This window comes from Protopterus annectens, chromosome 6.part0 (genome assembly GCF_019279795.1).
Source record: "Protopterus annectens isolate FY-2018-M chromosome 6.part0, PAN1.0, whole genome shotgun sequence".
NCBI lineage: Eukaryota > Metazoa > Chordata > Ceratodontiformes > Protopteridae > Protopterus > Protopterus annectens.
In genome coordinates, this window is record NC_056737.1 from 137,396,241 (window position 1) to 137,411,170 (window position 14,930).

Below are 14,930 nucleotides of genomic sequence, written 5' to 3' on the forward strand. Positions count from 1 at the left end.
ATCCTGCTGGCCATGGCTGTGGCTTACATGGGTCCATGGTCCAGCTCAGTTATCTAGGCAAATCATGATAAAAAAAAAAAATCAAAGAAAATAAAGCTGAATCAGCCACAAGACATTCAGGTTTTGTTCATAGGTTCATAGGTTGGTACTAGGCTATCAGCCCTAGGGCCTATATAAGCTTAGCCATAACAATGCCCTGGCTATTTCTTCCCACACTATTTACTTCCCTAGACCCCTGTCTAGCAGGGCGATTGACGTGATCCCCTGGGTGAATTTCCTTTCTCCCATCCAATCGTCAAGGTTCCTTTTGAAGAAGGCCAAAGAGGCACTCTGCTTGAGATGTATGGGCAATCTATTCCAGAGTCTGGGGAGTCTCTGGGTCAGGAACCTATCCCTCCAGCATGTTTTGTTTATTGTGATGACAAGGTTTAGATCCCTGGAGCATGTGGCTCTGAGGGATTGGGATTTCTTTAAGTGTAGCATGTCCAACAGCTCTGGGTTTGACATGGCCTTGTATGTTAAGCAGAGATCGCCTCGGAGTAGACGATATGCGACAGAGTATAGCTGGAGTTTTTTAAGGCGGTCAGCGTAGGGCATCTGCTTTAGGCCTGTGATTCTTTTAGTGAGGTATTTCTATGGCATTTCCAGTTGTTGCAGATGTCTTGAGAGGTACATACCAAACGGGGCATTGTATTCTATAATGGGTCTAATGAGGGATGAGTACAGTGGGACAATGACCTCCTTTTTTCTGGATGAAAAGCACTTAGTGATGAGGTGTGCCACAGAAGGATTTCCTGACTGTTGTGGCGATGTGGTTATTGAAGGTGAGACCACTATCCACCTGTGTCCCTAAGTCTCTTATCACACTTTCGGTGTTTAGTGTACTGCCACCTATATGGTAATTCACGGATACATGTTTTTTCCCCAAAGGGGATAACTATACATTTCTTGGCATTGAGCTTGAGTCCATGGCTCTGGCACCAAGCATCTGTTTCTGTAAGGCCCTTTTGTAGAGTATCCACATCATTTGGGGATTCGATAATGGCTCCCAGTTTGCAATCATCTGTGAACTTTGTTATCCAGAGTCTCTTAGTGTTGGCCTGTACTTCAGAGAAGTAGATGCCAAACAAGAGCAGTCCCAGGACTGAACCCTGAGGTACTCCACTTGTCACTTGTCCGGAGCTGGATTTGGAGTTGGTTACTTTTACAGTGTGGGTTCTATCAGTAAGCCAGTTAGCAACCCATTGGGTGACGTAGGGATTAATGCCCAGCTTAGTAAGTTTATCTATGATTCCAGAGTGATGGATGGTGTCAAAGGCCTTGGCTAGGTCTAGATAGGCTGTGTGGACTACCTTACCCTTGTCCATGGCTCTAGAGACTGATTTGAAGAAGTCAATCAGGTTCAGGAGACAAGATCGGCCCTTCACGAACCCAAACTGGGTCGGATCCAGTTTTTGAAGGTTGCCAATGTCTTTGTTTATAAGTTCCATGATAATACGCTCCATGGCCTTGCAGATAAAGCTTGTCAGACTGATGGGACGGTAGTTTCTGGGATCCAAGGTGGATCCCCCCTTGTGGAGTGGGATAACTGTAGCTGTGCGCCACTCAGTGGGCAAGAAACCTGAGGAGAGGCTATGATTAAACATGACACTTAGGTGAGGTGCCAGTTCATATAGTAGTTCATGTAGTACACAGCCCGGGATGTCATCTGGTCCCATGGATGCTGTATTCTTAGCTTTGGAGAGTGCGTTTTTTACCTGTGTGGCCGTTATTACCAGAATTTGGCAATCTTCCAGTATTGAGATGGGCCATTTAGGGGGTGAGAGGGGGGTGAAGTTGGCACTGAATCGATCTGCCAGGATATTGGCAATATCCGTGGGATCAGTATATTTAATGCCATTCTGTTTTAGCTCAGAGCAGATCTGAGCATTGCCATTTAGATTCTTGACATAGTTATAGAATGCCTTGTGGTTGTCTTTGGAATCTTTGGCAATTTTATTTCCATAACTAGCTTTGGAGGATTTTATGAGGGATCTCAGTTTCTTACTGAGGCTGGTAAGGAAGTTTTTTGCATCCTGGGATTTTCCTCTTTTCTGCAACAGTTTCTTCCTTTTGTTGTAAAGTTTGTTTATGGCAGTGGACCACCAGACTGGCTTCCTTTTTTTGGATGAGAGCATCTTGGTTCTGTTTGGGATGGCACGATTCATGCATGAGTGGATGTGCTCGTACAGTGCCTTAGTGTAGGATTCAGCAGTTGAACTTTCAGTTCCCGTCTGCATGGGTGTCATGAAGTTTGTCACTTCTGACTTGAGTAGCATGAAGTTGGCTTTGGAGAAGTTTTTTATTTTATTTTAATACAGATTACCAGATGTAGTCACTTAAACAATAAGTGAGAAGGTCACTGAAAAAACAAACAATCAGTAAAAACAAAATGAAAACTCCAGCAAAGCTAGAGCCTCAAACCTCCTCTATCAGAGACACGTGGGATATATGCAAATGATCCTTATGAACATCAGGTGTTTTAGCTAATTGGCAATTCTGAATGCCCATTACTTGTTTCATTGTTTTAATGGACAATTTCAGGCCAATAAAGCCAAACCCCACTAGCTGTGGATATGCATATTTCAGCCTTGTTATGACCTCATCAGCACAGCACAAGCAGAGTGTTTGACTAAGCATAAGAAACACAGGGCTGTTATACTCAGCTGATGTCCATTATCATTAGGGTCATTGCAAAAATATCCCAAACAACAAACTAAAACAATAAGCGAGAAGGTCACTAAAAACAATCAGTAAAAACAAAATGAAAACTCCAGCAAAGCTAGAACTTCCACTGAGTGACCTCCCAAACCTCCTGTATCAGAGGCACATTGGATATATGCAAATGATCCTTATGAACATCAGGTGTTTTGGCTAATTGGTAATTCTGAATGTCCAGGAATTGTTTCGTTATTTTAATGGACCAAAAAAGCCAAACCCCACTAGCTGTGGATATGCATATTTCGGTCTTGTTATGACCTTATCAGCACAGTACAAACACTCTGCTTGGAGTTTTCATTTTGTTTTTACAGATGTAGTCACTGGTATTACAAGATGAAAATACATTGCATAACTATTGATTTTCCATTCAGTAAAATTCTTTTTTGGTTAATGTACCAGTTTATTTCTTTTTTTAAACTGTGCCTGAGTAGAAAAGTTACTTATAAAATATATCCTAGTTACAGTTAAAAGTAGCTAAGTTCAGGTCATGTTACAAGGGTATTCATAGCTGTCATCAGCAAATGTTATTACATCACCAGTGATTGAATCATGGAATTAGAGACTTAACATCAATTTTGTGGCTTGTTTTTTCTCAAGAAAATATAACTGAACAGAAATAAGATATGCCCTTATACCTCTGACATTGCTGGGCAGATCAGCAAGCTTGAAAGAGGGAAAACTAGTAAAAAAATGAATATCCAGAATCTGAGAGGATTGGCTGAACCTAAACTCCTGCTTCCTTTTACCAGTCTAGACACTTCATGCACTGATCAGTTTTTTTATGCACTACTGAATGGGTTATCATGGGATGTGGCCAGCAGCCAAACATGAAAGAATGAAATCTGTGTACTCTCTAACCCAAATGAACAACAGTGGTAAAGTACATGTCGTTTCAGCTCACATTCTAATATCACGGAAGACAGAGGTTTTGTGAAGACCAACCCTTTGGTCTCCTTTTCAGATTAAAAAATGATGGAATAAATGTCTAAAATGATTGAAACTATAAGGGTCAAAACACTTGGTTTGCTGAGGTGGCTGGGCAGTCAAAAGGAAATATTGTCATCACTGAGCTACAAAGTGAATCATCTACAGAAAATAAAACAAGGAGGTAAATGCAATTATAGGCTTCCCAAATACTAGAATTATAATCTCAGGTAGGGATGCTGTGTGAGAAAGTCAATGACATGGAGAATTGACAGATGATATGAAATACAAGATTAACTAGAAAAACAGAATGCATGCTTTATGATTGGATTTCTCATTTTCATGGAATACTTCTACCTGCTGCTAATGTACCAACTGATATGGATTGAGAAACAGAAATAATCCATAGGGTTGGTAGGAGGCTTAGCTCACCATCATTAGAAGTCAACCTTGACAAGAAATTTGTTAACTGCATGATTATTTGGCTGAAGACAGACTTCTGAACAATGTTTATCTCCTACATGATCTAAAAATAGAAATGAATACTACATTTCTGGATTACTCCAGAACTTTATTGGCATATATTGAGGTGAAGAGAGCATTCAAGAAAAATCAGTTGGTTTCTTAGGTTCCTGTGATAGCAGGTGGGCAGAAAAAGAGAATTAACTTTTCAGGAGAGGCATAGAAATTTGTGAAAACCATGAGACCTGCTAAATCAAATAAAGATGGTGTCCCTCAAAATAGCAAAAAGTGGGTGGAAGTATCTGTCCAGACAACTGTGTTTCCTGTTTCAGAAGGGTTAACATGCTATTGAACGGGCAGTTTTCAAGAGCAGGACCCAGAATGATTGAGATGAAGGAGTGGAAACGCTACTATTCTACAGACGTTGAATGGAGGTAGACAGCACCTTTAGAAGTTACAGGACTCTGCCCTAATGTTATGTGCATAGGCACAAATTCAAAAGGGAACTGGAAACCAGGGAAAGCCAACTGATCTGTATCTGTAGAAAGATTGAGACACAGAAGGAGAGAGCAGCATGCACCTAGGTCTTGGTCAGAGGTATTAAGTTCAGGAAGAAGTGAGGAGGATATCATGGTGAATGTACAAAGGGGTTACCCAAACAGTTTATAAAGGAAAAGAAAAGTAGAGTAACAGGATAAAAATGCATTTGGTTGCTGTTTTAACTAGGAAAGTCTTTCCATCTTGTGGAAATGGTTGAACAAGGGATTATACATTCTGTGGACTGAATATTATTATTTGCATGCTATGTATGTATATGTGGAGCCTGTAAATATGGCATATTAAACATCTCTGATATATGCTAAAAGTCCTATATAGCTTGACAGGATGAAGATACTGGAAGATCCATCATATGATGTATGAAAATGGATGGTATTTGTCTGAAGGTAAGCAATCTGTTCTCCTTGTCCTGAAGAATTGTGATGCTTGTGTTTGAATCTGTTAAAATTCTGGCAGTAATCAACTTATTTTACAAGATATATAGGAAAAACAGATTTTGGTGCCCAGGTATACAGCTGTCTTATTAAGCAAATGGTCTCTGTCATGTGTACATTTTAGTCATTGTACTAAAACTGCAAATGCAGATTGTATTAGTAGTATGAGAAGAGGTCGGTGTGTAAATGCATTTAAAAGCAAGGCTATGTGCATTGCTTAATGCTCTTGGTGATTTGCAGACTGCTTATTTGCAAGACTGTTCATTAACCTGAAGATGAGAAATCTGTTATATATGGTATGCAGAAACGATACACTGACAATATGGATTGCAGTCAGATTAACCAACACTCTGGGCTATAATAAGATAAGTTTGTACATATTACAGTAAACTGCAAATGCAATTTATATTTCTAGTCATAGCATACCACCTTGCTGTTCTGCAAGAATGTCACTTTCATAGTAGAAAAATATACATTATTAGTTGTGTGTGCACTGCAAAATGCTGCAACTTTGACAACCTGCTTAGGGTTATAAATCTAAAGGAAAAGTATCAGAAGGCAAGGTCACAAGGTCACCAGCATGCCTTATACAATAAGACATGCAAGATAAAACAATGTAGCTCTCAGACTTACAGCCGGTCTTTCTAGTAGAATGGTCACTGATAAGAGAGCTCTGTAATTATTATGTTGAGACTGCAATCCCAGTTTAATGTAACTTGGTTCCTATATAAAACTTTGCCTTTCTGTTGCTTTGTAAGAAAGTCAGTTTAACTGTAGAAATATTGCCATTGTCAGGTGTATGCATATATAGTTGTGTATCCACTGCTAAATATTGCTCCTATGACAACCTAGGTGGGGTAAAAAAATCTCAGGAAAGCAGTATAAGGCAACTTGGAGACAAGCCATATAAGGACGGTAGAAAAAGTGGCATTAGTTCTATGACTACATAAAGGGTACAGTTATAAATTAGTTATATATGTTTGACAAAGCTTAGCACTTTTTGCATGTATGCCTTTTGCATTTTAGGATCATTCACACTATAAGATGTATACCAAATCTCAGGTATGAAAGTTTAATGTATTTGTACGACCCAGATTGCTATACAATTTTTGAGATGTAAGGGAGTGCAAAGTAAGCAGTCATTTTTACAAAAAATGTTAGGCTTGCACAATTCAATGCAATATAGTTCCCCGGCCAACATTCAAGATATTTATTGAGTTGCATATAAAGACTTGAAAAGTCCATGCTATTGAAGGGCAATTTATTTTTGGAAGTTTGTTGTGAGTATATCTTCCTGGGTTTGGAACAAGAATGCAATCAGCAGCTAATGTAACTCATATGAACCTACGAAATGTGGACTCCTTACTAGGCCACAAAGCAATAGGGAACATTGTGTTTCATTTAAACCAAGTCTGCAAATTGATACTTTGATAAGTAGTTGGAAATTTGCTTGGTTGATCTTTGTCAAATATATATACCTTCATGGACACAAGATTTCAAGCATATTGTAACTTAACTTATTTGATCAGAATGTAGTATTTTCTATGTACATTCAATAAAGGTCTGACTTACTTAAAAGGTACCATGCATCCAACATTTTTCCTTACATGATGTATACATATGATGTCCTGATGATTTGGTACAATCAACAACCACTGAACCAGAAAACATTTTATTCATCTAGATAAAGTTATCTCTGCTTACAAGTGATGTGGAAAATAGTCATATGTCTTCTAAGAGGAATAAAGAGGTCATCTTTACAGTTTATCTTAGTAAGGAGTATCTATGATGGGCCACCTTTTACTCAGTTAGAGACACACTGCGAAACCTAGCCACCAATGTGTAGTACATGTCATCTCATTGATAACTAATGTGAAAAGTGTTAATTTCTCCTTAGTTTGATGTGATGGTGATACCCCTGGAACTGTATCTGAACAGAAAGTGTTAATTACATACTTATGTTGGGTTCTAGATAAGCTATATGCTGGACCAGTTCTTGAAAAAATGCAGTTTATGGGTCCATCAGGGGTGCAAACAATTTGCAATGTATTTTCTCCAGTACACATAATATATGGGTGGATCTTCCAGTTTTTGGCTATCGACTATGTTGTTTACAGGTCTGTACCAGCCTTAATATCAGAGCACAACCCAGGCAAGTCTGGCTGCACAAGATATAAAGGTAGATGACATAGGCTACATTATGTTATGCAGTGAAATTGTGGAGGACGAGAGGCAGAGGCTGGCTCCATGGAAGTGCAGGAACTTACTTTTGGGAATTAGAATTGTGAGTAAAGGAAGGGAGAAGAACACAATTCCATGTATGATGTAGACAAAACTCACCTTGAGTGCCAAAGAGGCTCAGACTGCTGGGTATAGAATGTGGAGAGATTCAGACTGGAAGGAGGAGATGTTAATGGCCCTCCAATCAAAGTAGCATCTGGAGGGTGTGAAGTTATACAGGACAGATTACTGACAGTTCTTACATGGAATGCAGGAAGAATAGGATATACATGAAAAGGGAAAGAATTATTAAGAGACTGTTTAGAAAAGAAGATGTGGTTTTGCTTTATTCAGCAAAGCTAAAACAAAGGGCAGTACAGAAGTGGTGGGAGGGGGTCATAGACATTGGCTTATTGCAGACTGTAGTACAGTGAAAGCTTGATGGAAGCGGGATGTGATAATTCTGGTGAGGAAAGGTTTAACAGCAAAAGTTTGTATTGCCCAGGGACACCCAGTAAGGAGGTAGGAAATAGTGGGATTAGATTGTTTTAGAAAGAAATGGAGGATTGGTAATATTTACAGTCCTAATAAAGACTTGTCCCAATTCTTTATGGAGTTTTATGAGGCATGGTACACAACTGCCAGGAGAGATAAGTTTAAAATCATTTGAGGGAATTTCAGTGGGCCCGCTGGTACCCTATGGGATGTAAGGACAGAGAAAAACAAGAATATACAGGAAGCACTAAATGGATGAGAATACAATGAAGGATTAGTGGATATATGGAGGAGGATGTACAAATAAAGAGGCAACAGACTTTTCACAGAGGGGAAGAGAAATGGGAAAAGTAGACTGCACAAATTTATGCTTAGAGGCAAAATAATCTGGGTGGTAAGTGGAAAGATGGAAAGGAAATCTATCAGATCATGCTTTAATGAGTTTTGAGATTAAGTGGAAGGAAGACAAAACTGCAAGATAGTAGAGTTGGAAGTTTTGGTCATAGAATGATGGAAAAAGAAGGCTAGAAGGTGAAAGGATGCTGCATAAGGTAATGTGACTAAAAGCAACAAGAATCAGGTAAAAGAAATATGATGTCATGCTGCTAAACTTGTCTAAAAGAGCAGATTTTGTCATTGGAGAGATTTTAAAGAATGCAAGTGAGTACTGAGTTAAGTCAGATGGACTCTCAATTGAAGAGAATACAGAAGAAGGATGAGAGAGAAGAGGAAGGGGGATGGCCATATGTACTTACAAGGGAAGAAGATACAAAAATGTTAATACTGAAGAGATAAACTATAATAGTGTAGAAAGGGCTAGTAAATAAAGTGGAATTGTGATGGGTATATGAGGAGAGGTCAGGAAGGTTTTTGGCATAGAAGGTACAGGAGAGAAATCAGAACAGAGTTGAGAGATTTGAGAAGAAAAGAATTAAAGTGGTAATGTGTAGTTTAAAAAATATATCAGGTTAGGGAACCCTGAAAAGGTGAGGGAGAAAGAGTGAGAGGTACTTCAGTGCAGTAGCAAGGAGAAAATTTAGGGAGGAGAGATGGTTAGAGATTGGGGTGACAAAAGGAGATACTGCCACCATAGCTAGCTGGAATTTTGTAAATAATTATATGTCATTGGCGAATATTAAAATGATTTATACAAGATGGTTGTGCTACAAATGTATTAGAACTGCATGTCATGTGTATATCATACTGCTTGTACAGATGTGTGCATTGAAAAGGTATTTGCAAAATGCAGTTTGAAATGTAACCACAGTGTGCCCTACTGCAAGAGAACAGAAATGTACATGCAGTATTGTAACTCTTTAAATGTATATATTTTAACAGTGGAGACTGGAATACAGGAGGTTAACCTCAGTCCAGCAAACTTTAGAAAAATATTTGAAATTAAAATACTTTATAGGACACAATAAAGAGTCTCTCTCTCAAGTTTTCAATGTAGCTAATACACAAGGCCTGAATTAGGAGGCTTTCTGTATTGTCCTTGGAGTGAACTACTTACTAGTCTTGAAAACATGAAGGAATTCAATTGTTTTGTGATTTCCAGCATCTGCCAAAGATCTGAGGAAAAGCCCTTGCCTGTATATTTCTATAGGTAGATGCTAAATGCTGCCAGCTTTTAGCAATGGGGGTTTTGGCCTGGGACCTAGAAGTCAGATGACCAAAATTGATGTCATTCTGCAAGTTATCCCAGCAGTAATATTTTAGATATTAATTTGAGAAGTATCTTAGTGAGGCAGAGCATTCTGTATTTGGTATTGGACCTGACAAGAACCATTCACCACAACATCTGCCTTGCTCTAATAAAGTAAGTTTCTAGGGAACAGTATAACTCTCTTAGATACAGTCAGGAATATAGTAAAACGTAGCTTAGATGTTTTTCTTTATTTGTGTGCCTGTACTGCAGTGTTATTTTAAATATTTTCTGTGGTTTTGAATTCTGATATCACAGTGAAAATATATTTAGTATTGTCTTGTTCTTTTATTATTTATTATTAAATATATTTAAACCTTTCATTGTGGCTGATCTGTGTAGAGATATTTAAGTTTTGAGAGTACCTGCATATTTATTTGGTGACACTGTGTGGGCCACTCCTAATAGCCTTGCTCTTGGTTAAATTGCAATTTGTATTAATATTAATATTAATATTAATATTAATATTACACAGAGGACCTAAAGTAGCTGATAAGGAGTGACTGGTGGCTGTGATAACTACCTTATAGTCTTGGCAGAAGGGGGCAGAGCTAGTAAACCTGTGCCAGCTTTTCCCAGGTGTGTGTGAGTGTAAATCAAACCTCAAAGAGAGTGTGTGTCAGCTACTTGGGCAGAGACACGAAACACTGGTTGGACAAAGAGGTTGCTGGTAGGTCATGGCTTGGTCACACAGCTAAGATCTCAACCCTATAGCTGTACAAGTGGGGAGTCTTACTGGGGATCTGGGGAAAGATAGAGAAAGCAGCCCCAGACTGACTGTGGTCTTTGAGTGTTGTTAAGGGAAATTGCACTTGATGCAGAGAGCTGCATCTGGAAACACTATGTTTACCTGTCATGCCCTCCCAGTGTACATCTCCCTTCCAGTGTACATCCCCCATTGTTGCCAGTGGTGAGGATTGAGGTACCTTGATTACTGGTCCAGATGAGGGACGTCACATTTGGCATGAAAATATAGTTGTTAGAAGCAGAGAGAGAATGAGAGATAGCATAGAGATTTTTGAAGTGGAAGAAGGCTCCATGAGAAGATGGATTGCCTGGGGATGTCTATACGAAATGGGGAAAGCTATCACATCTTACGCAAGGTGTATAATGATACTAGACTGGAAGGGGAGTTACTGGTTTCCTCTACTAGAGCCAAAATACAGCTGTTTTTGATGGAGAAACACAAGAAGCTAAAACCAGAAGGACACAGACCTTATACACCTAACTCCTTTATGAACATAAACACCAACGATCTAACTTTGATCCTTGCCCAGATAGTAGAAGCAATTTTTACTAGATTAACCAGGACAGGGCAGAGAATGTTTGTTAAGGCGAAGAAAGCAGAAGAGAGTTCATAGCAACTGAGGAAATGTATTACATTGGGATCATGCAGTGAGTGCCCTTATGACATTCATAAAGCATTTGACATAGTCAATTAGGTTTTTCTATTTACAATTTTGGAAGAGACAGGAGTGGTACCAAGGTTTAGAGGACAGACCAAAGCGTTTTATGATTCTTCTGAGGCTGCTGGTAAATGGGGACTTAACAAGAATAGTAAAAATAGGAAGGGCTATAAAACAAGGGTGCCATTTGCCCCTTAGCCTGCTTGTTTTAGTAACAGAGAAGCAAGAACAGAGGGGGCAGGAAAATACTTGTAAAGGGTACCATGTAAGTGAAAAAATTGTTAGAATGCTTGGGGATGATTGTATGTTGGCCACAATCAAGTTGGACTGAGTACTAGAAAAGGTCTGGGGGATGGCTGAAAGCAATTAGAAGAAAACTGCAAGTGAGAATAGGAACATGGGTGGGTAAATTAAACAGGAACTGAAGGGAAGGAAAGAGGAAGTTAAGTATCTAGGGTATAACATTTTGGATGAATTTATGTCAGACCGTGCAAAAAAAATTATTCTGAGTTGTCCCATGTTAATGGCTTGTTGAGAAGACAGTGTTGTAAATCTAATACAGTAGGTGGAACAAATAAAAGAAGTCCTGATGATGATACTTACAAGAGTGCTATATATATTTAGGCATCACCCACCATGATACATAGGAGTTGTGAGATCTATATAAAATCAGGGGAGTAGAATATTGAAGTAGAGGATGGGAAATGCCTGATTTCCAGATATATCTGCAATACATGATGTTGGTGTTTGCTTTGGGAGCTCAGGAAGGCTAGGTTGGAGAAGAAAGAAGCACGGGTAAATAGGATTTTGGAGTTGTGGAATGTTGTAGGGTTTAGAGGTGTGGCATTTACACAGTTAAGAATAATGAGTGTATATAATAACTGTATTGTTAAAAGTACAAGGTAAATCAAGGAAAGAGGTGGGGAATGCTGGATGGTGTAATTATATGTGAAGTGGAATAGAATGAGGTATTAAGGCATTGAGAGGGTAGAATAAATTAAAAGCCATGCCTAGCTGTACAAGTGATTCAGAGCTAAACTGTAGTTATAGAGATGTTAGAATGTTGGTTTGTGAAAAGTTGGAGATTTGGAGAGAAAAAGGCAGGAAATCTGCATATGTTTTGTGAGGGCCAAGCAGTTAAACATTTATGGAATAGCTGTACAGAGGAATGGGAAAGAGTATATGATAAGGGAGAACCAAAATATTGGAAGTTCATACTGTTTGGGTTAGGTGGAGAGGAGGGTGGTTGAATACAGTAGGAGAAAATGCAGAAAATGTGTCTGGGAAGATGGGTAAGAAGTCTTATTGAAGAGTCTGATAGGTTGGAGAGAAGAGATGGTGAAGGCCAATAATTTCAGAACATATAGATGTGTACTGGCAGCTCAGACGGACAGCAAAAGCAAGGAAGAAGTGAGGAAGGAATGTGAGAAAGTACTGCACAGTCATACTTTGTAATAATATGTACAATATTTATAAGCTAATTATGTCAGAATCTAGGGACTAGGCCCGGTGTCACCATTTATGTCTATGCACTTGCAAGGGCTGTAGTTAAAAACAGGTGGTAGCTTCTTCCAAATGATGGTGAAGAGATAGAAAAAAACAAAAGTATGAAATAATATCATGGTAATGAAATGTAAATATCGTGATATGTTTAAAAAGGAATGTTATATATGGTGTAATTCTATATGTATCATTGTACAATAAGGGTTGACAAAGTAAAAAAAAAATGTTTTAGTTCAATAAAAAAGATCATAAGAATAAAAATAATATAAAGAAAAATATCTGAAGATCACTCATGACCATAACTCTCAACTGTACAGATTTTTGCAGAATGTCCAGTTTTTTGCGTCATATTTTTGGTCCGTTTCTCATAAAATTGTGGTTTTATGGCAAATTAGTGGCAAATCATTAAAGCTTAAAATTAGAAAATAATGACAGACATTTGAATTTCAGACTTCATACCCTTCAGAAAATTAATGCTAATGCAAAACCTGTTATTCTATGAACTTTCTAAGTTTGTAAGAACAATACTTAAAATCTGTCCCTGTTTTTGGGCCTTTGTCCCACTTTTATTTATGACTTTGTCCAGATTTCTTACTCTGAAAGGTTGAGAGATATGCTCATGACTCCAAGAAGAACATTATTATACTGAGGTAAAGGGTAAAGTTTTGTGAATTCTGGTTCTATGTGGTCATATGGAATTTGACGGTTGGAGTTAACTGAAGGTATCCAAACAAATTTCTGGAGTACTATACACCTGCATGAAGAAAATAAATTAAATTTAAAGGTATTATTTGGATAAATTATTTCCTAATTATAAAATAAGTCAACATAATATTATTCAAATTTAAAATCTACTTAGAGAAGGCACAGGACTTTAAATTATTACATCTGTACTGAAAGAACAGATGAAGTTACACATATGCACCACCAAACACATACACACATGCAAAAACACATACGCAAACATAAAACTGTATGTGCTGGAAAATTTAAAAGTATTCATTTAATTACCTGTAACCATGGATGGCTTAAGGATTTGTCAACACTGTATCGTTTTCTCATTTTCACCTGAAGCAAGTTATTTATGAGGTCGATTGCTGAAAAGAAAATGGCATACCAGATAATTTTGTGTGACAAAACCTCATGCTTGCGAAGCAGACTAAAGACAACAGCATCAAAACGCAGACCATACACTACATCTAAAGTCATGAAATTGTTGTGTCATCTTTAACATGTTTGACTTTAAGGCTATGAATTACAAAAGCCTTCAATCAAAATTAAACAGTTGACTAGACAGGTGAAAATATGCATGCTTCAGTAAAGAATACTGCTTCTAAATGCTTTCTCAAATACAAAGATGATTGCTGACCGTGGGACGATTTGGCTGAAACAAATGTCACAGTGATTATATTAGACTGTGTGTTTGTTAAAGACAATAATAATTTTGGACAGTCAACAGTAACACAGATGAACTGCTTCAACTTATCTAGCAAAATTATGTTTAATTCCAAGTCTAGTTTCTTGAAGAAAATAAATATAATGCGGCAGTGCTGTGCATGAAGAGGGAAAAGTTTCAATAATACTCAATCCTTTATCATGATTTCCACTGCCCTTTCCTTATGTCTTATATGGTACTTATGCATGATTTATTCAATCATGTCTTCATTCTTTTTCTTTTTTGTGCCATAATTATTTTCTATTACTTGCATAGGCATTCACTTCTATATTTTGTTTAATCAGAATATTAATTGCATTGATGCAGCTAAAATAACAGAATGCAGGGAGACAATGGACCAGATCATGTAAAGCTCACGCAGTCTGGTGCATTACATCAATATCTGTGTGAAACTTGTGGATAACATTACAATATTCTAATGTATGACAAGAAACTCAGAACACCTCAGTGTATGATGGAGTACCGCAGCTCCAGGGGCATATTATGAAATGTGCAACTAATTTGTAATTATATGAAACAGTTTCCCAATAACAAATGGAAAGATGATCACAAAGCAAGAATACAGTTAATTGTGTAGAAAGATAAATTCTGTACATTAACTTTACAGATACTTATGGAATGTCACTGACTCCATAGTGATAGCAAAACAAAAACAAGCACATTAAAAATGTCGAGTATAGTTGTTTATAAAGGTAACAAAAGCTGTACATTAACCTTATGGACACCTATGGAATGCGACTGACTCTATAGTGATAACTTAAAAAAACAGAAACATATTAAAAATACCAAATATCACAAAGTAATCCACATGGCAACTGTAACATAAATTTGTAGGAGTACATACAGAAACGTATTGGACTGTCATGGATATTTACGTGTGCCAACCAGTGACTTATAATACATGTTCCAAAGCTGAAAGGATATTTGTAATACATACATATTCACATAACTCAGTATATTTAAATCAGATACAACAACAGATATCTACATAATACATGTATCATTAC

At 37.7% G+C, this 14,930-nt stretch overlaps 1 protein-coding gene across 1 annotated transcript in view; it reads right to left on the reverse strand.

Annotated features, from left to right (window-relative positions):
• The window catches only part of PRKD1 (protein kinase D1), a 1,412,470-nt gene that overhangs the window by 68,109 nt on the left and 1,329,431 nt on the right, over positions 1-14,930 (reverse strand). Inside the window, exon 19 of the mRNA XM_044073466.1 lies at positions 13,479-13,564. Coding sequence (XP_043929401.1) covers positions 13,479-13,564 — 86 coding nt within the window. The remainder of the gene's footprint in view (positions 1-13,478; positions 13,565-14,930) is intronic.